Raw genomic sequence first — 22,658 nt, forward strand, 5'->3', positions numbered from 1 at the left:
AATAATGTTGTGTTAATAAGAAGAATGTTAAGAAATCCTGATATAGAAGGACACCAGAGAGATCAGATACCCAACCCATGAGTACCAGAACCTTAATCACAGCTATTATTTAAAGGTTTCCATATGCCAAACACTGGGCTTCATTGGTACTAACTCACTTAGTGCCCACACAAACCCATCTTCTTTTTCCTGCTTCTACAAATGAAATTGAAGCTGATAGGGGTTAGAAAACGTGCCCAGGATTATTCTGCTTGTAACTGGCCTAGTTGAGGTTCAGACTCAGACAGCTGAGGATTTAGAATCCTAGTGTTTAACATGGTACCAATTGCCTTTCACATATAAATCAATAAATGATCCTATCTCATAGCAATAAGCAAGTACTGACCTTAAAACAAGAAGTCTCCCACTAGGGAGAAGCAGTCTGCTTCTGTTCTAAGCTGGTTCTTTTGTAGCCAATGCATACATCTGGGCTTTTCAGTGTTGGTCACTGATTATGAGGATGGAGAGTATGTATTCCTGTACAGAGGCTCTTTAATGAATGAATGAGTGATGGGGCAGATGAGGAATATTGGCTGGCTCACCTCTAGATAGCATGTCTTCCTCTTCTACCCCCCTGCATGAACATGAGTCCCCCAAACTACTCAAACACTCACATTTGCAAACCTTGATTGATGGCCCAGCCAAGACAAGGGTACATAGTGACATCACCACCAGAATGAGACTTTGCATATTTGTCCTCTGGTCATGTGAGTTGGGACCAACCGGTCAAATGTATCTGATGCCTGCCCTAGACCTCCCTAAGCCCAGAAGATGAGGGGAGAAAGAAGAATCAATTAAAAAATTTCAAAATGAAGGAATCAATAAAAAAAAAATTAAAAGTTCAATGGAACGCATCACCAATAGTCTAGACCACTTGGAAGACAGAGTTTCAGGCAATGAAGAAAAAATATATAATCTTGAAAATAAAGATCATGGAGAAAAATGTTAAGAGACCACAAACAGAATTTTCAAGAAATATGGGATGTGGGAAGCCACCCCTGGGCTATTTGAGCGCCTTCACTTGGCCTTGTGCCAAGGAGACTTAGGTTTGGCATTGCAATCTGTTTTGTGGCTCCTCCTACTCTATGGATTACACAATGCACTGACCTCTGTCTTTGCTTGTCTAGGGATTTGGGCGTAACCTTTTGGAAATTGGACAGCCCACCTCCTACTTTATTTGGCGAAGAACATTCTATGGAAAACCTTTGAAGTTTTTTCCATATAATGAAGCAAACACGGGCTCTAGTTCTCTCTCTTTCCAGTGTGGGAGCTCAACCCCTAAGGTGGAAGAGCTGTCCCGCCCTCGCTTTCTAAAATTACTTCCCTTGTTGTGTGTTTTTTTTTCACTATTTTCTTTTTTTAACTTTATTTTACAGCCAGCCCGATTCACACAGAGGAACCCCAAATTCCACCAGCTGTGTAGGACGTGGGTGAGAATGGGATAACATTAAAAGGCCAAATCTAATATTCCTAGGGGTAGATGAAGGCTCTGAAGTACAAACCAATGCAATGCACATTGAAGGCTCTGAAGTACAAACCAATGCAATGCACAATTTCAATGACATAATAACAGAAAATTTCCAAATGTTAAGACAGAAATGAAAAGTCAAAGAAAAATGCAAATTACTAAAGCCTGTTGTGAAAATATCACCACAAACACTATTGAAATATGATAATAGGAAGTTATTTTGAAAACCTATACTCCAATAAGCTAGAAAATCTTGAAGACATCAATAAATTCCTAAAGACATATGACCTGAAATTGAACTGGATGATATAGAAAATTTAAACAGGTCAATTTTAAGTAATGAGATTGAAGAAGTCACCAAAAGCCTACCACAAAGAAAAGCCCAGGGCCAGATGGATTCTCAGCTGAATTCTATCAAACCTTTAAAGAAGGACTAATATCAATTCTCCTCAAATTATTTCACGAAAAGGGGGAACCCTTCCAAACTCATTCTATGAAGCTAGTATCACCCTGATACCAAAACTAGATAAAGACACTTCAAGGAAAGAAAACTTCAGACCAACATCTCTGATGAATATACATGCAAAAATTCTCAATAAAATACTGGCAAATCACATACAAAAAGACATTAAAAAGATAGTGCACCATGATCAAGTGGGGTTCATTCTAGGGATACAAGGTTGGTTCAACACATGGAAATCAATAAATGTAATTCATCACACCAATAGACTAAAGGACAAGAATCACATGATTATCTCAATAGATGCAGAAAAGGCATTTGACAAAATAAAATATCTTTCTTGCTTAAAACACTAGAAAAAAATAGAGATAAAAGGATCATACCTCAACGTTGTAAAAGCTATATGCGACAAGCTCAAGCCCATCATTATAAATGGGGAGAAACTGAAAGTATTTCCTCTAAAAACAGGAACTAGACAGGGATATCCACTTTCACCACTTATATTAATGTAGTCCTCGAATCTCTAGACAGAGCAATTAGGCAAAAGAATGAAATAAAAGGGATACAAATAAGAAAAGAAGAGTTAAAACTAGCTCTCTTTACCAAGTGCATGAGTCTATTCAGAAGACTCAAAAAAAGAAAAAAGAAAAGGAAAGAAACTCCACCAGAAAACTTCTAGAACTCACCAATGAATTCAACAATGTAGCAGGATACAAAATTAACACTTATAAATTAATTGTTCCTCTACTCCAATGACAAATTCACTGAAAGAGAAATTAGGAAAACCATCCCATTCACAATAGTGTCAAAAAATAAAATACATGGGAATCAATGTAACAAAACAAGTGAAAGACTTCTACAATGAAAATTACAAAAAAAAAAAAAATTAAAGAAAGAAATTGAGGAAAACCTTAGAAGATGGAAAGACCTTCCACATTCTTGGACAGTGAGAATTAATATCATCAAAATGGCCATACTACCCAAAGCACTAAACAGATTCAATGCAATTCCCATCAAAATTCCAATGATGTTCTTCATGGAAATAGGAAAAGCAGTCATGAAATTCATTTGGAAAAACAAGAGGCCCAGAATAGCCAAAGCAATCCTTATTGAGAAAAGTGAAGCAGGAGGCATCATAATACCAGACCTAAAATTATACTATAGAGCTATAGTAACAAAAACATCATGGTATTGGCACCAAAACAGACATGAAAACCAATGGAACAGAAACAAACAGGAACAAACCCAGGAACAAACCCACATAAATACAGTTACCTAATATTAGGCAAAGGTACCAATTATATAAGCAATAACATACATTGGAGAAAAGATAGCCTCTTCAACAAATGGTGCTAAGAAAACTGGAAATCCATGTGTAGTAGACTGAAATTTAGCCTCTATCTCTAACCCTGCACAAAAGTCAGCTCCAAGTGGATCAAGGACCTAGGAATTAAACCAGAAACCCTGCATATACTAGAAGAAAAGTTAGGCCCAACACTATAACATAACAGCATAGGAACTGAATTCCTTAATACGACCCCTAAAGTGCAAGAAGAAAAATCAATAATAAATAAAGGGGATGGCATTAAACTAAAAAGCTTCTCCACAGTAAAGGAAACAATCAAGATCATAAATAGAGAGCCTACAGAATGGGAGAAAATAATTGCCACCTGCACCTGAGATAAAGCATTAATTTCCAGGATATATAAAGAACTCAAAAAACCTAACACCAAAATAATAATAGCAATAACAACAACAACACAACCAAATAAATAAATGGGCAAAGGAACTGAACAGACATTTTACAGAATAAGAAATATGAATGGTCAACAAATATATTTTAAAAGTTCAACATTTCTAGCAATTAGAGAAATGCAAATTAAAACTACATTGAAATTCCATCTCACTCTAGTCAGAATGGCAATTATCAAGAATACAAGTACCAATAAATGTTGGCAAGAATGTGGGGGGAAAGCTACATCCATACATTGCTGTGGGGCTGCAAATTGGGGCAATCACTCAGTGTGAATACTGAATCATACTGAATCAGTATGGAGAGTCCTCAAAAAACTAAGAATAGAACTACCACTTGACCCAGCTATCCCACTCCTTAGTATATACTCAAATGACTTAAAATCAGCATACTACAGTAATGCAGCCACATCAATGTGTGTAGCAGCTCAATTCACAATAGCTAAGCTAAGGAACCAATCTAAGGGCTCTTCAATAGATGAATAGATAAAGAAAATGTGGTATGTATATGCAATGGAGTATTACTCAGCCACAAAGAAGAATGATTTTATGGTATTTGCCAGTCAATAAATGAATCTGAGACTATTATGCTAAGTGAAGTAAGCCGATTCCAAAAAACCTAAAGTCGAATGTTTTCTCTGATAGATTGAAGCTTGCCCAAAGTAAAGTGGGGTAGTGAGGGGAAGAATAGAAGTTCACTAGATTAGACAATGGGGAATGGAGGGAAGAGATGGGGGATAAGTGAAGGAAAGACAATGGAATGAATTTGACATAATTTTCCCAAGTACATATGAAAACAACACAGTGAATCCCCTCACCATGTACATCCATAAGAATGGGACTCTTTTAATAAAAAAAAAAAAGTTGGTTCTTCTTAGTTATTCATGACAGCAGAATCCATTTTTATATCATTATACAAGCATGGAATATATTTTATTGTAATTAGATTAGGACCCCCGTCTTGTGGATGTACATGATGGTGAGATTCACTATGGTGTATTCATAAATGTACAAAAGAAAGTTATGTCAGATTCATTCCACGGTCTTTCCATTTCCTATCCTTCCCTCCTGCTTCCTTCCCTCCTGCTACAGGCCCCTCAATGACATTCTTCCATTTCCTCTTCCTTCCTCCAGAGGTATTTAGAGCTAAAGCAATTCTAGGTCACCTCTAACAGCAGTCAGTACTTAAATTCAAACTGAATAGTCATACATCCATAACTGGCAAACACCGAACTGGCCTAAGGATCATTCAGAATACTCTCTCTCTTTTTATTTTTATTTTGAATTTTTAATATTTATTTATTTTTTTAGTTCTCAGCGGACACAACATCCTTGTTTGTATGTGGTGCTGAGGATCGAACCCGGGCCGCACGCATGCCAGGCGAGCACGCTACCGCTTGAGCCACTTCCCCAGCCCTCTCTCTCTCTCTCTCTTTTTAAAGCTCAGTATATGGAGACCCAAGGAGGGAAAGGGGCCTGTTCAGCTCTGTAGTGGTAGAGTCAGAGCTCAGACCTGGTCTCTGGATTCCCTGTCCTTCCCTCGTGCTTGCATTACTGGTGACTTCCGAGGAATCTCAGGAGTCTTGTGGGAAAGGGACAGGTGGTGGCAGTAAATGAGCTCCTGTGTCTGGGGAATGTGCCTTGAAGATGGAGTCCTAGCTCCAGCTGACATAGTTCATCACAGAGAACGTGGCTTAGCAGATGTATGTTACAAAAGGCAAGAGGGGAAAATCAGGCAGAAACGAAGCAGAATCTGGAGTCCAGGTCTGGTGCTCTACTTGTTGCCCTTCCAGGCCTTATGCAAAATAAACTTGTTATAACTGTGTAAACCTATGTTTAAAAGCATTTTACAAACATGTTCCTCAAAAAATGTGGTTTTGTGCATTTAGATATAAAACAGTTATTTCATTACTGCTGCCTGAAAATACATCATTATAAATGTATTAGCTAAGTAATCTCTCTTTCAATCTCCCCTCTATTGATAGTCCCAAATTACCCTTACCTTGGTAGTACCAGAATTGGCAGAAGAATCAGCCCCATAAATTTTAAAGACTTCCTCAATTGGGATACTGTTCTGTTAAATAAAAACAGCAATATCAAGGTGTTGTCATATCTTGGCTTTTATTTTATTACAAAACAAAGCTATCAGAGCTTGTTTGTCTAGTACCATATGTGGTGTCATAGTCACTAAATAACTAACTTTCGAATAAATGAATAAGTCAGTCTTCCCGATACCAATTAGTTATGTCTCTCATTCTTATTTTTTTGTTGTTGTTTCTTAAATAAATGTTCTTGCAGTACAGTATAGAAGTCAACATCTTTTTTATGATGTCATTAAAAAGGAAACATTTGCTATTAGTAGATGCTAAACATTTATCAAAAAATAACATATATGCACAATAACATATAAATTTGCATAGTGGATATAAGATACTAATACATGCAGTGTTATTTTCCTTACCATTAAGATTCCAGCATAAGATGATAAAATCATTGCTTCTCTTTCTCTGTGGTTTGGATATCTGGGTCGATCATGAAGAGGCATTTTCCTAAGAAGGAATATAAATAAATAAGAGTTGAAGATTTATTTGTATTCCTCATGACACTCGCTAAGTCTGTGATAATAATCCATAAGTAATCTGCATTGGCTATGTGCTACCCACTTATTGATAAAAAAAATCAATGTGATTAATCCTCTGTCAGTAATACCACTTTGAATTTTTAATCTTCCAATGTTGATGATGAATTTGTCCTCTTTATTCATGTCTTCATAGCTATCAAACACTGGCAGACTGGCCATTGTGGCAGATGTTGCTGGCTTCAGTATCCTTTTTCCTGATTGTGGTAATTTGCTTGTGGTGAACTGCCTAACCCCACTGCAAGCTTATGTGCCTCTAGGAAGACCAACCACTCCCCTAGAATCCAAGAATGGAAAGAGCACTGTGGACTAAGCTAGTCAGTATATCCCCTGCCCTGTCCACCCAGAGCAAATGGGGCAAGAGGCAGGTCCCAGGGACATCAACTGAGTTTTGTATGAAACTATGCCAAGCACAGACTTGTCTACAGATCTCTGACAGAGGCAACTTGTTTTTTCTCTCTTAAGTTTGTTCAAACTGAATTTTCTGATTATTACAACCAAATCGAGCTGCTACATTCCATCCAGATGTATAGTCCAAGGCCTAGGGACAGAAAAAAATAACTGGTTTCTGGAATAGACTACTTCATCCTGACCTTGTTAGTTCCCTCTCTTATCAACCAAGTGCCTGTCTGACACTACATGTGGAAGAAAATGCTAATAATCCTGGAAAGGAAATTATTTCATGATTCAAGCAGCTTGGCTCAGGTACCTATCTGTTTAAACTCTCCAGAGATTGGGTTTGACAGTCCTTAGGAAAAGATTGCAGTTTTCACCCACCAAATTGATCATTTTGAAAATCACAGCTTGTACACAAAAACGCATGGGTCATGTTTTTCGGTGGGATGTTTATGCAAGAAAATTTTTTTAATCCGATAGAAACCAATTGGTAGAAATGCAAAATATGTAAACACATCTCTGACTTTATTAAGTTGACAAAGATGTTTTTTTTTCAGGTTTCTAGTTGAAGGGGGATAGTTACCCTGGAGTATCCTCAAATCAGAGTGCCTATGGGTGTAAGATGCCAGATAGAGCTGGAACTCCCTGCACCATTAATCCAAGTCAGATGTTAAACAACAACAAATGTACTACAACTTACACTTCTTCCCACTTCAGCCAAGTTAAATCTTCGGAGTGATCCAGCCATTGCAAAGCAACGCTGATGGCCAAGTCATAGTGTGCCTGGAAGAGGGAGCACAGACAGCAAAGGAGAAGGCTGAGACACTGACCACGGGACTCCCTGGGCCCAGCGACAATGGCACTGCTAAGCCTGCTCTATTTTGTCATGTCCAAAAGGGGAAGGATTATTAGCTAAGCCTCATAACCCGATGCTCAGCCAGAAATACTTCAGGATCTTCAGACAGTAAATTTATCTTCCACTAGAGCAATAATTTGATTCGTGTGGTTCCAAAAAGAAAGACTAGATTAGTGGAAAGAATATCAACCCATGAATCAGGGAATCTGAGTTCAAATCTGGGTATTGCCAACAACTCATAGTCTATCCTTGGAGTGAGTGACTGATGCTCTCTGGGCCTCAATTTCCTTAAGTTTTAAAATAGAAAAAGGTAAGAGTAGGGGAAGAGGCCACAGAGAACTTCTGATTCTGGGTGACATCAGAAATGTGCTTCCAGGGTATAGGGGAAGTGCTGTGGGAACTTGGAGGCAGAGACTCTTGTGTCTACCTGGGCAGGTGGTGCAGGTAGATGGTTTCAGAGAGGGAGCTTTCTCAAAAAGAGCTTGAAGGATGAGGACAGTTTCCCAGAGGGACATCCCAGTGGAGGGACCAACATGAGCAAAGGATTGGCGGTGGACCTGATCAAGGGACACGCAGAGTCACACATACTGCTTAAAGCTGAGGGACAATTTGAATGCTCATTTATATTCTAACAATGGCTTTTCCCTGGTAATTTCTAAGAGTTTTTGTTTAGTGAGTATACCATTTATCTCTCCTTCTCATCCCAAAAGAAAAGGGAAAGTTGATTTTGATTTTGTTTATTTTAAATGGGCTCTAAGGTTCTAACATTCTCCAAACAATAGAATTATTTCTTCCAGGCACTGAACCAAACTGAAATGTGAATCTAAATAAATAAAGAGGGAAAATTGGATAGTGCTCAGTTTTGCAACCTAACCCAGGGTCGGAAACCTGGATCAGCAGCATTGGCTTGTTTATATGCTCATTAGAGATGTAAATTCTCAGACTGGCCCAGGCGTCCCAAATCAAAACAACATGGCAACAATAAGACCTCATTAAAGTTTGAGAAGCACAGTTCTAATCTATGTAATTTCTCTGTTCAATATGTGTCCAGAGAGAATCAGACTAAACTCTGCTCCAAGGAGTATTTGAAAAGTCAGTGAACATTGCTTTAATCAGAGTTGGAGGAAGAGGGGCAGGGAAAAGAGATTCTTTCTTCTTTCTTAGTGTAAAGGTAGCAAATGAGCAGAGGAAAAGCTGGGGGAATATGAATTTCTCTTGGATTAGAACTTTCTACTAATTTCTCTTGGATTAAATCTTTCTAATTTCTGTGTCATGAACTTTGAGAACCTAACTTGGATCTGGGTTTCAATTTGAATAACACAAGGGATTTTAGGATTATACATTGATTTGGTTTGTCCCCCACCCCCTTATCATGCAGATGATGAGGAAATGAGTCTTTTTGAGAACTACATCGTAGCTAATTTTGTCAAGAACTTTTTAATATCTTGAATGCAACATTTTACCTTGCACTCACTTGCTTTTTCATCTTTTCTCCCCTAATAGGACTTTTATTTTCTCATCCTGTTTTTGCTTTCAGTTTAGTGGGTCAAAATGATCGTACGGACAATGTTAGGATGAGGAAAATGAGGAAGAGGATGTGTGTGTGTGCGCGCGCCCCATTCACTCCATAACCTCAATCCTGGTTCTGCCCTCTTAATACACATAGAACACAAATGTGAGCCGCGTCAGCATGCCTTTCTTTACCATATCATCTAGAAAGGTGGGTTGCCTTCTTCCTTTTGGGTCAAATTCATTTTCCCGAAGTCTGATGCCAATATAATCTCCCCTTAAAAGCAAGAGAGCAGCATTGAACCATTGTGGGTGACTCAGGATTCAGTCTGCCAACAGAGACTTTCTTCCCAAATCTTCCCTCCCAGACTGAGATACAGCAGAAGTGGCCGATGACCTGGTAGCTGCCTTAATATTCATTTTCAATTTACACAGTAGTCTTGCCATGCTGCAGGTTTAAAAGGCCTAACCATAATTAACTTCAATCACATTTATCTGAAATTAAACTCATGGGAACAGGATTTACAACAAAGCACAAGCATACCAAATACCCACACACAAAGTTTCTTGCAAAAGTAGAGTTGAGACCCACTATTTCATGTGAAGATTCCTTTTCAGTTCACGCTAAATTCAGGCAGAACATCCAAAGCTGGTAAATTCCAGATATATAAAGTGCTAAAAGAATGTATTCTTTTATGCTAATCTTTCTGCAGTGGAATTCAATTGCCCTTAGAAGGAATTATGCGTGAAAACTTTTTAGTAATTCCATGTTAGTGTATTCTTGTTAGATTCTTTTCTAACCATAACTTAATAAAAGGAGGGTAGACTAAGCACCATGGGAAAAGAAAAGAAATGGGTTCTATTGTGGGAAAGTCGGAGAGAGGAACTGGATTCAGGAAAAACACTCTGGTGGCTTCAAGATTGATATCCAAAAACCTTACCTTTTTATATAAGGTCAGTTCTGGTTGTCTATTTACCATACTGGGATATTTGGACCCTCCACTGTGTGGAGGGTAAGTTTGTTTCTTGCTTTTAAAGCTTTCTTCTGAGTCCTTAACTTTTCTAGATTGATAATATTCTTGAATTTTTGCTGTAATATTCCAAGTTACCTTCCAAGAAGTCTAAATCTATTCTTTGAATCTAAAATTATGTCAATTTTGAAATTCCATTATTCAGATATATGTAGAGGAGTCAGCATCCTTTGTTTTTAATTTTTTTTTAGTTGTAGATGAACTTTTATTTTATGTATTTATATGTGGTTCTGAGGATTGAACCCAGGGCTTCAAACGCTACATCACTGAACCACTCAGTATCCCAGCCCCGAGAGTCAGCATTCTTGATTGTGGCTTATTTATTATTGTATTAGCCTCCAAACACATAAAAGTAAATGTATGAAAATTCACACATGGCATGTTCCAGCATTTCTGAAGGATGTAGTAAAAGATAGTTAACTTAGTAGGCAGAGAAAGGACATTTGATGGGGTCTGGGATAACATCTGATGAAAAGGGATTTTTATTGTTGTGCCTATAATACATATGAAATAGAATATAATCTTTTCCTAGCTTCTTACATGGTCTGTGATTTTTCCACCAACATTTGTTAAGTACCAAGTCAAAGAAAATCTACAGAAGAGGGAAAAAAAATTTCATGCTGACTTGATGTTTTCGGTCCCCCCCCCCACCTTTTTTTTTTTAAATCAGTTGTCAAGATAAAGGAAATAAATTATTTGGTCGATAAGGCTGACAATAAATGCTGCAGAGGCTGCAGTTTAAATGCTGGATCCTTAGATACATTTTTCAGGAATCTCTCCTATATCTTTTACCAGCAGGGCCAGCCCCTTTCGTTGGTGCATACTGTGCCCTGCTTTGCTCCCAGGCTGTAGAATGGGGACACCTCCAATCTGCATGTTGCCAGCAGAAACATCCTCCTGAGAGATTCAGCATCCCGCTTTGCACTACATTTGAGATCTCTCTGGCAGGAGACAGGCCAGATCATCTCTGGCTTTCTCCTGTAGTGCAGGAATAGAGTCTTCCTTAGCTTTTTACCCGCCTGCCAACATCCAACCTTCTGTGACAGCCCACCAAATGCCAAGTGTCATAAAAGTTATTCTCAGTCATACTTACAGGAGCTTTTTCATTTCCTTTTTTACAAGCCTTCTTTCCATGATTAAAGGCTTATCCAGCTGAGCCAGTACCTGCAGCTTACACTGCACCTGATGTCTTTTGGGAAGATCCGCCTCTCAGAGCCTAGAAACTACAGCAGCAAATCAGAGAGAATTTGAATTAGGGATGCTGTCTCTCCAAATACCAGTCATGGAGTCCCAGATTCTGGAATGGATTGAGAATGTGCCTCTTGTCCAGCAGGCTGGGTCAGAAAGCTGTCTGAAGGCAAGTGCACTGTACCTTGTATTTATCTGACAACATGCATTCCTTCCAAGTTTTCCTTACACTTATCATGTACTTATCCTTACAATAAGCCAGCAAGTAATTGACTATTTTGCCAGAATCACGCAAACCTTGATGGCTTGTGATCTGAATCTGTTGGAGGTTTTCTGTGTGTGTCAACATTAGTGACTTCAGGGTGCTCACCCTAGCATGATGGCTCCTAATGGAGTTTTCTTGAAACCTGTCCATAACCTATGGCCAGGAGGTCCTTGAAAAACCATGTGATTGTGGCTAAGGTGTTTTCAATTCCCAGCCTGACTGAACCAGAAATGAAAGATCAGGAGATTGGGTCAAAAGTAGCCTAAAGTCACTAAAAGGAGTTTATACAATCTCATCACTATTGAATGGGTACCAAGGGAGAATTATAAATGGGAATCAAGTTTATCACTAAAGTTGAATCCAAAATCTTTAAAATGATTTGAAGTACATTGTGGTGGTTCATTTTATGTGTCAACCTGTTTGGGCTACTCTGCCCAAATATTTGATCACACATTATTCTAGATGTTTCAGTGAAAGTGGTTATTTTTGGGGGGTTGGGTGAGATTGACATTTAAATAGGTGGGCTTTGAGAAAAGCATTATCCTTCATAAGGGGAGTGGGCCTGACCTCCCTCATTAAGTGAAGGACTTGAAAGTCTAAAAGAATAAGATTTACACCCCACCCCCCTCAGCAGGAAGGAATTCTGCTAGCAGGTGGTCTTTGCATTCTAACTGCAGCTCTTCCCAAGTTTCCAGCAGGCTCATCTCCCCCATCAGATTGTGAATGTGAACTGACCCAGCCTCCACCATCTGGTGAGTCAATCCCTGCATGCTGCCAGCAGCAAATATAAATATATTTATATGTGTGTGTGTGTGTGTGTTCATAGGATATTTGTTCATAGGATATTATTTGTCCTATCTCAATTCCTTCACAGGAAGTGGGCTTAATTAACTTTAAAGCTTAAAAAGTAAAAGATTTAACATTTGAATTTCAGAGTTATAAATTATAAAATTTGCATCTCTGAGTTACTGTTAGAACCTCTCCCTCTATTCAAGGTGGCATAATATAAAAAGGCTTAAGTATTAAAATTATGAGCATCTCCCACTCCCAAACTACTAGGCTGGAGGTCAGGAGAAACTATGAGGCCACCAACTAGCTGTGTCACCGTGAACAGATGAATTTGCCTCTCTGTGTTTTCATATTTCTTCCTCTGCAAAACATTGAACGATGGGAAGTTTCCTTCTAACTATAGAATATAGTAACTTAATGCATTTAGCAGCCAAGCCTAGTTGAGAGAGGGACATTTGTAAAGATTATTCAGTTAGATTTGGATTTTGCCCACCACCCCTCTTTTTTGTCTGTGGAACTTCAAAGAAAACAAGACCAAGGGCTGCAAACACACGCAAAAGAGGTACTGGAAAGATGTCAGCTGCCTCAGGCTTTCGTTCTTTCATAGGCACAACCCCCCCCAGAAGTCACAGCCCCCATATTCTGTAGGGCTACCAAGGAATGTATGTACATGCCAGCCCTCCCTCCGCTGTGATACGCCTCTCCTGCTGTGTTCTATCAGGTGCCTGGATCTTAACAAAGTCCCCTTCAAGAATCTCTCACCCACTGGAGCGGACTGCAGTGCTTTTGTTCTTTCTCTGCTTTGGAGGCAAACGTGAGCATCAGCAGCAGGCGTGGGCTGGTGCCCACAGACATCGGGAAAACAGATGATTTTTCCTGGTTGCTAGGAAACTATGACTGAATGAAACTAATGGCTTTAAAACTCCCCCCCCACCACCACACACACACCCTGAAAGTGGGGGAGGCGCTCATAGACTGGAGACAGGATTGTGATCCTGACCTGAAGTTCAAGTATCTTTTTACCTGAGTAGGCTTATGTGTCATCTAAATGATTAATATGAAAAGCAAGTCAATGCCAGAAGATTCGAGGAGTCCACTCCCCCCAGGGTTTTTTATAGCATCTGGCTGCAGACATAGAAGTCTGCAATCCAAGCAAGGATTACTGGAGAGGCCAGTGAAACATGGGCTTCTTCGTACATACAGGGCTCTAAGGAAGCACCCCCAAAGAAGGGTGATTCTAGTCAGTGACTCCAGATGCAGAGCAGTGACAGTCCTAGGAGCCGTCACGTGGGTCTAGCCATCACCTCCCCTCTTGCTGGGTGGACCCACACTTTCCTCTTTATCTTAAACCTTTGCCCCTTGCATAGAGTCTGCAGAGGGTTTCCCATTCCTTTTAGAACAAAAATCCTAATTCCTGACCTTGGTTTGTAAGTGTCTCTTCTACACTGCTGGACAGAGGCTGAGCTTGCTGCTGTGCCTAACCTAGGGCTGGGTGTCTGATATCAGTACTGCTTAATCCTCATTTTTACTTCTCTCCACTGACTCTCTTGGTTATGTAGGAGAGGAAAAATATCTTTTCCTCTGCCATCGCTGGGTTCATGGCTGAAAGCTCTCTAACAATACACAGACTAACAAAAGGAAACATTCAAATTGATTTACTATAAGTTTTACATGACATGGGAGCCTGAAGAATGAAATGAAGACCTGAAGAAACTTATCTTGTGTACTTTTTTTTATCTTTAGTTTTGATAAAGGTAGACTATCATTGTGTATTATGAGCCCCAGGGGGTATGATCTCATGATAATCAAATGGGAAACTTAAAAAGCCTGTTTGTTCAGATGCTTCTCTGTGTCTCTGTGTCTTTGGCTCCTTTCCTCCAGATCAGGGGGGTTACCTCTCACATGAGTGTCTGAGGATCTGCTGCAGGGGAAGTTTAGAAAATCCTGCTAGGTCTCATGGCCTGTGCGTGGAGAGAGAAGAAAGAGGAAAGGTCAGAGTGAAGATCTTATTTCTATTGCTGTCTCAATGCTTATGAAAGCTCCTATGTCATGTAAAACTTGAATTTAAAAAAAATCTGCATGCCTTTCTCTCTCTACCTTTTGCTTGAAGGGCTTCAGCCATGGATCCAAGATTGGTGCAGAAAAGACAGTCTCCTCCCTATAGCCAGATGATAGTAATTTGGGTATTTGTATTTGGTAAGGGATGGGCTGCATGCACAGACTGTGTAAAGTAAAGTAACCCATGTGGGCATAGTATTTTTGGCATTAAAAAAAAAAACAACACACAGACGTGATTTAGTAAAACTTCTCTGTGAACACAAGAGATTAGTCATTCTAGGGTAACAAGGTTAAGACTGTGTTCACCCTTGGATTTAGGCATGTCTGGGCACACCTGGGCAAGTCTGGAGGACCCAGAGCTGTGAGATTATCAAGATCATATTTGTATCAGTGAGGAACTTTAAAAAGTCCCAAGAACAGTAAGCTAAGACTCTCTGAGGGTAAGTGTGGGAAGCCAAACTAGGACATGACTGTTGTCTGACTCCCCTGCTGACTGGTGTGGCATCTGGATAGCCTGGTCTTCTAGGGTTCCAGCGACTGTGTCTTCATGCCTTCCCACATCCCCAGGGATTCAGTTACCTCCCCTGTCCTTGTAACCCTACCCCCCTTGACCTTCATTGGATGGGAATTCCTAAGAATTTAGAGTCCCTTCTAATAAAAGTCCACAAAGCATGCTCCCTCTCCCATTTGGAGAGCTTGAGGCCGAGGGCAGAGGACCTGTCCCGGAGCTTGGTTTAAAGGTAAATTGTGTGTCTGTGTTTTATTATTAATACCTTGGGAATTTTCCCTGAATGACCTTAGTTAGTCGTCTGTGCTGGATGCAGGTGGCAGGGAAGGCTGAACTACCCTATTCTTTAAGAAATTTCTCCATGGGCCCTGGTATACAAATCAGGTTGATGTGACAATCAGGGATATCCTAGGTGATGCTTCATTATTGCAGTTGCTCTAATCTTTAGCTTGGGAGCAAGTTTTCTTCACTTATTTATAAAGGCATAAGAAAGAGATGGACCACTCTTTCTCCCATCATTATTATACTAGATAGGACACCCAGCAATTGAGAGCCAACTTAGTGCCAGTCAGAGGATGAAGCTACTGTGTGGATGAGGGCGGAGTCAAAGTGTTACAGAGTGCTATTACAGACCACCCACACATATTGAGCCAAACTGAAAGAGGAAAAAGGTCCTGTAATGAGCATGCTAGGCAAGCAGTTGGGAGCAGGCTAGCACCTCAAATCCCAGAACCTGAATTTTAGACGGAGTTTATAAAGGCAAAACCACAGGACACTTGAGGCACCTGTAGGTATGTACATGCCAGCCCTCCCTCCGCTGTGATACGCAGAAAAGACCTTGTTGAGACATATTTTGATTACATGAGAGACTTGTTTTAATTACATATTTTTGTTGTACTTCAGGGTCATAATCAGGTCAAGATCCTTCTGTACTTCAACATAGATACAGCTGTCGGGAAGCTGAAAGGAAAACATGTTAAACAAGCATAAAATGGAGTCAGGTCAGAACAAAATGGCATTGCTTTGGTTCTTTTCCATTTCAAAAGAACTTCCAGGTATGTGTTTTTATGTTTAAACTTCTTTTGTTTTATTTTTATTTTTTTTGTCTGTATAAATTTTTTTTATTGGTTGTTCAAAACATTACATAGTTCTTGATATATCATATTTCACCCTTTGATTCAAGTGGGTTATGAACTCCCATTTTTACCCCGTATACAGATTGCAGAATCACATCAGTTACACTTCCACTGATTTACATATTGACATACTCATGTCTGTTGTATTCTGCTGCCTTTCCTATCCTCTACTATCCCCCCTCCCCTCCCCTCCCCTCCCCTCCCCTCCCCTCTTCTCTCTCTACCCCCTCTACTGTAATTCATTTCTCCCCCTTGTATTATTTTCCCCTTTCCCCTCACTTCCTCTTGTATGTAATTTTGTATAACCCTGAGGGTCTCCTTCCATTTGCAAGCAATTTCCCTTCTCTCTCCCTTTCCCTCCCACCTCTCATCCCTGTTTAATGTTAGTCATCTTCTCATGCTCTTCTTCCCTACTCTGTTCTTAGTTACTCTCCTTATATCAAAGAAGACATTTGGCATTTGTTTTCTAGGGATTGGCTAGCTTCACTTAGCATAATCTGCTCTAATGCCATCCATTTCCCTCCAAATTCTATAATTTTGTCATTTTTTAATGCAGAGTAATACTCCATTGTGTATAAATGCCACATTTTTTTTATCCATTCGTCTATTGAAGGGCATCTAGGTTGCTTCCACAGTCTTGCTATTGTGAATTGTGCTGCTATGAACATCGATGTAGCAGTGTCCCTGTAGCATGCTCTTTTTAGGTCTTTAGGGAATAGACCGAGAAGGGGAATACCTGGGTCAAATGGTGGTTCCATTCCCAGCTTTCCAAGAAATCTCCATACTGCTTTCCAAATTGGCTGCACCAATTTGCAGTCCCACCAACAATGTACAAGTGTACCCTTTTCCCCATATCCTCGCCAGCACTTGTTGTTGTTTGACTTCATAATGGCTGCCAATCTTACTGGAGTGAGATGATATCTTAGGGTGGTTTTGATTTGCATTTCTCTGACTGCTAGCGATGGTGAGCATTTTTTCATGTACTTGTTGATTGATTGTATGTCCTCCTCTGAGAAGTGTCTGTTTAGGTCCTTGGCCCATTTGTTGATTGGGTTATTTGTTATCTTATTGTCTAATTTTTTGAGTTCTTTATATACTCTGGATATTAGGGCTCTATCTGAAGTGTGAGGAGTAAAGATTTGTTCCCATGATGTAGGCTCCCTATTTACCTCTCTTATTGTTTCTCTTGCTGAGAAAAAACTTTTTAGTTTGAGCAAGTCCCATTTGTTGATTCTAGATATTAATTCTTGTGCTATGGGTGTTATCCTGATTGGTTTACCCCTAAATGTAATCTGCTTCCTTTCTCTTGTAGCTTTTAAAATTCTCTCCTTATTCTGTATGTTGGGCATCTTCATTATAATGTGTCTAGGTGTGGGTCTCTTATGATTTTGCACATTCGGCGTCCTGTAGGCTTCTAGGATTTGGGATTCTGTCTCGTTCTTCAAGTCTGGGAAGTTTTCTCGAATTATTTCATTGAATAGATTGCTCATTCCTTTGGTTTGGACCTCTATACCTTCCTGTATCCCAATGACTCTTAAGTTTGGTCTCTTTATGTTATCCCATATTTCTTGGATGTTCTGCTCATGGTTTCTTAACAGTCTTGCTGAGCTGTCTATGTTCTTTTCAAGTTGAAATACTTTGTCTTCATTGTCTGATGTTCTATCTTCTAAGTGTTCTACTCTGCTGGTAGTATTCTCAATTGAGTTTTTAAGTTGGTTTATTGCTTCCTGCATTTCTAGGATTTCTATTTGTTTGTTTTTTATAACCTCTATCTCCTTGTATAGTTGATCTTTTGCTTCCTGGATTTGTTTATGTAATTCATTGTTGAAGAGATCTTTCATTGTCTGATTTTGCTGTCTAATGTCTTCCTTGAGACTCCAGATCATATGAAGCATGTATCTCCTGAATTCTTTATCTGACATTCCATCTGCTGCAGATATTTATTACCTCTTCTAACGTTGAGTTGACCTGCATTGCTTGTGGTCCTTTCTTTCCTTGTCTCTTCATACTGTTCGCGTTTCTTTCTGCTTACTGAAACTGTTGTGTTATTGAATTTTCCCCCTATATATTTGTATTACTCTTGTATAGTTGCAAAGTCTCCCGCGCAGGCGCGGGCAGGGGCTCTGCTCCTCCTCCAATTGGGGCAATGTGCCTACCACATCGGCAGGCCGCTGGGCCTGTTCTGCTGGTTGGTAGCAGGTGCGCCTACCTTGTAGGCGCGGGCGGCGGCTCTGCCCCTCTGCGGGCCGCTAGGCCTGTCCTGTCGGTGGTCGCAGTTCCGCCTCCTTTGCATTTGCGGGCAGCGGCTCTGCGCCTCTGAAGGCCACTGGGCCTGTTCTGCCGGTGGGTCGCAGGTCCACCTACCTTGCAGGCGCGGGCGGCGGCTCTGCCCCTCTGCGGGTCGCTGGGCCTCTTCTGTCAGTGGTCACAGTTCCGCCTACCTTGCAGGCACAGAGGGGGGAAGCAGCTCTGCCCCTCTGCAGGCCGCTCGGCCTGTTCTGCTGGTGGGTCACAGGTCCGCCTACCTTGCACGCGCGGGAGGCAGCTCTGCCCTTCTGCAGGCCACTGGGACTGTTCTGTTGGTGGGTCGCAGGTCCGCCTACCTTGCAGGCAAGTGGGGTGGCTCTGCCCCTCTGTGGGTTCCTGGGCCTATTCTGCCGGTGGGTCGCAGGTCCGCCTACCTTGCAGGCGTGGTTGGCAGCTCTGCCCCTCCGTGGGCCACTGGGCCTGTTCTGTTGATGGTCACAGTTCCGCCTACCTTGCTGGCGCGGGGGGAGGGGGCAGCTCTGCTCCTCAGCAGGCCGCTGGGCCTGCTCTGCTGGTGGGTCGCAGATCCGCCTACCTTGCAGGCGTGGGGGGAGGGCGCGGCTCTGTCCCTCAGCAGGCCGCTGGGCCTGATCTGCTGGTGGGTCGCAGGTCCGCCTACCTTGCAGGCGCATGGGGTGGCTCTGTCCCTCCGCAGGTTGCTGGGCCTACTCTGCTGGTGGGTCGCAGGTCCGCCTACTTTGCAGGCGTTGTTGGCAGCTCTGCCCCTCCGCAGGCTACTGAGCCTGTTCTGTTGGTGGTCACAGTTCTGCCTACCTTGCTGGCGCGGGGGGAGGGGGTAGCTCTGCCCCTCAGCAGGCCGCTGGGCCTGATCTGCTGGTGGGTCGCAGGTCCGCCTACCTTGCAGGCGCGTGGGGCTACTCTGCCCCTCCGCGGGTTGCTGGGCCTATTCTGCTGGTGGGTCGCAGGTCCGCCTGCTTTACAGGCGTGGTTGGCAGCTCTGCCCCTCCGCAGGCCACTGAGTCTGTTCTGTTGGTGGTCACAGTTCCACCTACCTTGCTGGCGCGGGGGAAGGGGGCAGCTCTGCCCCTCCACAGGCCGCTGGGCTTGGTCTGCTGGTGGGTCGCAGGTCCGCCTACCTTGCAGGCGCGTGGGGCGGCTCTGCCACTCCCAGGTTGCTGGGCCTGACCTGCTGGTGGGTTGCAGGTCCGCCTACCTTGCAGGCACGGGGGGAGGGCGCACACCTATTTGCATTTAGACAGTTACGCGAAATGGAGGACATAATGCTTGGGATGAAAGTTGGGGGGAAGGGGAAGGTAGGTGCTCTTAAAAAGAAAGAAGGAGAGGGAGATAGATAGCATAGAGGAGAATGGAAAGAGCAGTAAAACTTGGAAGGGGAGAGAGAGAGGGAAAAGGGGGAGAAAAAAATAAAATGAAATAGGAAATAAAATTAGGTCTTAGAGATCCATTTTCTTCTCTTCCCGTAGGCAAAGCTGTGCCCTCCGGGCTGAGTTTTGCCCTCAATGTGTCAACAGCAATCCCTGTAAGGCGGCTCCTGGGAGTCTCTCAATCCTTTTGGTCCAGAGCCATTTCACTTCTACGGCCCCTCCTCCCCTTCCTCCTGCCAGCCAGCCAGGTCCTGCTCACTGGAAGCAGTTCCCCAAGGATTTGGTTACACTTTCAGCCCCACCGAGTGCTCTGTTTCCCTAACTACTGAGCACTCTCTCTGTCATTCATCTAAGCCCCAGTGCTGTGGAGCTGTGGTCTGGGAGTCAATTGTTTAATTTTTCTGGACCCCTTTGGTGGGCACACCTTCGGAATCTGGCAGCTAAGACCATTGGTGTCGCTGCTGGTGGTAATAGGAGTTGGGGGTCGAGGATCCCCTCTACTTCCCTCAGCCCCTACAGTCACAACCACTCTGCTGGCGGTAGGAGGAGTTGGGGGTCTGGAGTGTCCTCTGTTTCCCTCCGCCCCTACCGTCACACCCTCTCAGTTCGCGGTTGGGGGAGTTGGGGGTGGGGAGTCTTCTCTGCTTCCCTCTGCCCCTACAGTCACGCCCTCATCACTGGCAGTAGGGGGAGTTGGGGGTCGAGCGTCCTTTGGCCCTTACGGTCACGCCCACGGAGAGATTTTGAAGTTTCCCGGTTGTTTGTATCTGGTCTGGGTGGGAGTCACACACCTGCTAAAGTAGATTCCGCTGGGAAGGAATCTCTTTGGCCGAACTTTGGTGACTTCCACTCTCTGCTATGGCGGGCCCCTGGCTCCTTGTCGGAGTGTCCGAAGGGAGGGGTGGAACTGGCTTGTCTCTGGTCTGACACAATCTCTGGTTTTAGTTCCCAGTTCGCTATTTCGTAAAGGGTTGGTTAGATTCCCTTCACGCTGTCTGGGGGGGGGGGGCATTTGCCGGGTGGGCGGGGCTGTTAGTAGAGCCGGGAGGGCACGGGCTGTCTGCTGGGCCAGGCTGGGACACTTCTCGCTGCGCCGGGTCACCGGGGGTTGCCTGTAGAGCCGGGCAGCTGCGGCCGCGTGGCTAAGATCCGGGTGGGCGGGGTGGCCGTTCGCTGAGCGAGAGCAGGGCCTCCTGGGAGAGCCGGGATGGCGGATGCCATCTGCCGGTTCGGGCTGGCCGCGCCGCTCCGGGCCGCTGGCCGCTTGCAGAAGCAGCTGGTGGCGGCGGGATTGGACTTCTGCACCTGCCGGGGGGCCGCCTGTAGAGCCGGGCAGCTGCAGCCGCGTGGCTAAGAGCCTGGCAGGCGGGGTGGCCGTTTGCAGAGCGAGAGCAGGGCCTCCTGGGAGAGCCGGGACGGCGGGATGGCGGGTGCCGTCTGCGGGTTCGGGCAGGCCAAGCCGCTCTGGGCCCCCGACCGCTTGCAGAAGCGGCTGGTGGCTGCGGGACTGGACCTCTGTGCCTGCGTGGCCGGCCAAGATCCACTTGTCTGGGACAAACTGACATTTCTAATAAACCTACCAATTCCCGGCAGGTCCCCTCTTAACGGAATTTTGCTAGAAGTTCCTCAGTAGGTAGACTGCAGCTGTTCCAATGGGTCTTTCTGATCCTGTTAATGTGGAGACATTGGAATCGCTGCCTCCTCGCCGGCGGCCATGTTGGATTCCTTCTTTTGTTTTAAAAAGAACTTATTTTTAAAGCCAACTTTAGTTGGAGATTGACAGAAATTTTAGCCAAAGCTATCCTAAGTAACACCTTCCTCCAATCCAACCTTGAAATTCACGCCAGGGTCCTCAGTAGAAGGACAGGAATAAAACAAAATAGTGAATAAAAACAAAGTGTATTTTCCCTGTGATTGTAAAATCAAAACTCTTGAGATAGAGTGTTCTCTGAAATAGTTTATTGAGTCCTTATAGATGCTAGTGAGGAAAGGGCCACGTTCTGGAAAAGTGCCCACAAATTCCAGCAGCAAAACTAAGTAATAGTTGGAAGATGTCCACCAGACCTGTTAGTCAAGAACATTTTTATAATGAAAATTTGGGGAAGGAAGGCGGAAGTTTTTGCACTGAGCCTGCATTGGCTAAGAGGGGCAGGTACACTAGCCAGCAAAGCGTGGGGATAGGAGGACAGTCTTTATGGGGAAGGACTTGTTGCTTTTGGGTTGGTCGGAGCTGTAAGCCTGCTGCCCCGGTACCTGTGGCTCAGATGCCTGTGGTTTTTCAAGTCAAGGTTTAAAAACACACCCAGGTATGTGGCATTGTTTTGCTGTAGTTGCTGTTGTTGGTTGAGCCTGAAGCTGTTAAATGATTAACTTTCCTTATCTTTTCTCCTCCCTGTACTCCTGAAGGACAAATTGGCAGCAAAAATGGCACCACAGCTTTTGCCACGATGGGAGGCAACGTCACCAGCTATGGCAGTATAAGAAGAAGGCACCCTTAACTTTAAACATCAGCAGCTTGGTGTCAGCATCACCAGCAGGAGGGGTATAGACTGGGAGAGGTGCCCATGAGAGCTACGGAGGGGTTCTCTTTGGTGGGCACCAGCTGTGCTCTTCCCTTGGGACAGATCCACCATTTTAGGCTGAGAGAGCAACAAGAGACATCATTTTCGGACACAAGGCTGCAGGTAACAGAAACCTCGCCTGAGCTAACTTACACAGAGAGTTTATTGAAAGGAGATTAAGAAATCTCATGGACTTCCAGGGCAGGGACACAGCTGGCTGGGCATGAGAACTGAAGCTGGGTGTGTAGTATTTGGTGGATCCAGAAGTCCTAATTCCTCTTTGCTCATCTCTGGGAGTCTACTCCCCTCCTCCTGCTCTTGGTCTCTGTGTGGAGTTCTCCATTTTCCCAG

The 22,658-nt window shown here is 43.2% G+C and overlaps 1 protein-coding gene across 3 annotated transcripts in view; it reads right to left on the reverse strand.

Annotated features, from left to right (window-relative positions):
* LOC308630862 (uncharacterized protein) overlaps nt 1-13,296 on the reverse strand; it is a gene marked incomplete at its 5' end in the record, with an annotated part of 46,055 nt that extends 32,759 nt beyond the window's left edge. Inside the window, 5 exons of one of the 3 annotated variants that reach the window (XM_081261657.1) lie at nt 5,722-5,793; nt 6,181-6,268; nt 7,454-7,536; nt 9,314-9,395; nt 11,243-11,283. In XM_081261657.1, the coding sequence (XP_081117783.1) occupies nt 5,722-5,793; nt 6,181-6,268; nt 7,454-7,536; nt 9,314-9,395; nt 11,243-11,283 (366 nt within the window). Of the gene's footprint in view, nt 1-5,721; nt 5,794-6,180; nt 6,269-7,453; nt 7,537-9,313; nt 9,396-11,242; nt 11,322-13,153 lie in introns of those variants that run through there. The other 2 variants (XM_081261658.1, XM_081261659.1) reach the window with 2 other exon arrangements.
* Nucleotides 13,297-22,658: the final 9,362 nt, after the last annotated feature.

Source organism: Spermophilus citellus (genome assembly GCF_964194105.1).
Source record: "Spermophilus citellus genome assembly, chromosome: 11".
Lineage (NCBI taxonomy): Eukaryota > Metazoa > Chordata > Mammalia > Rodentia > Sciuridae > Spermophilus > Spermophilus citellus.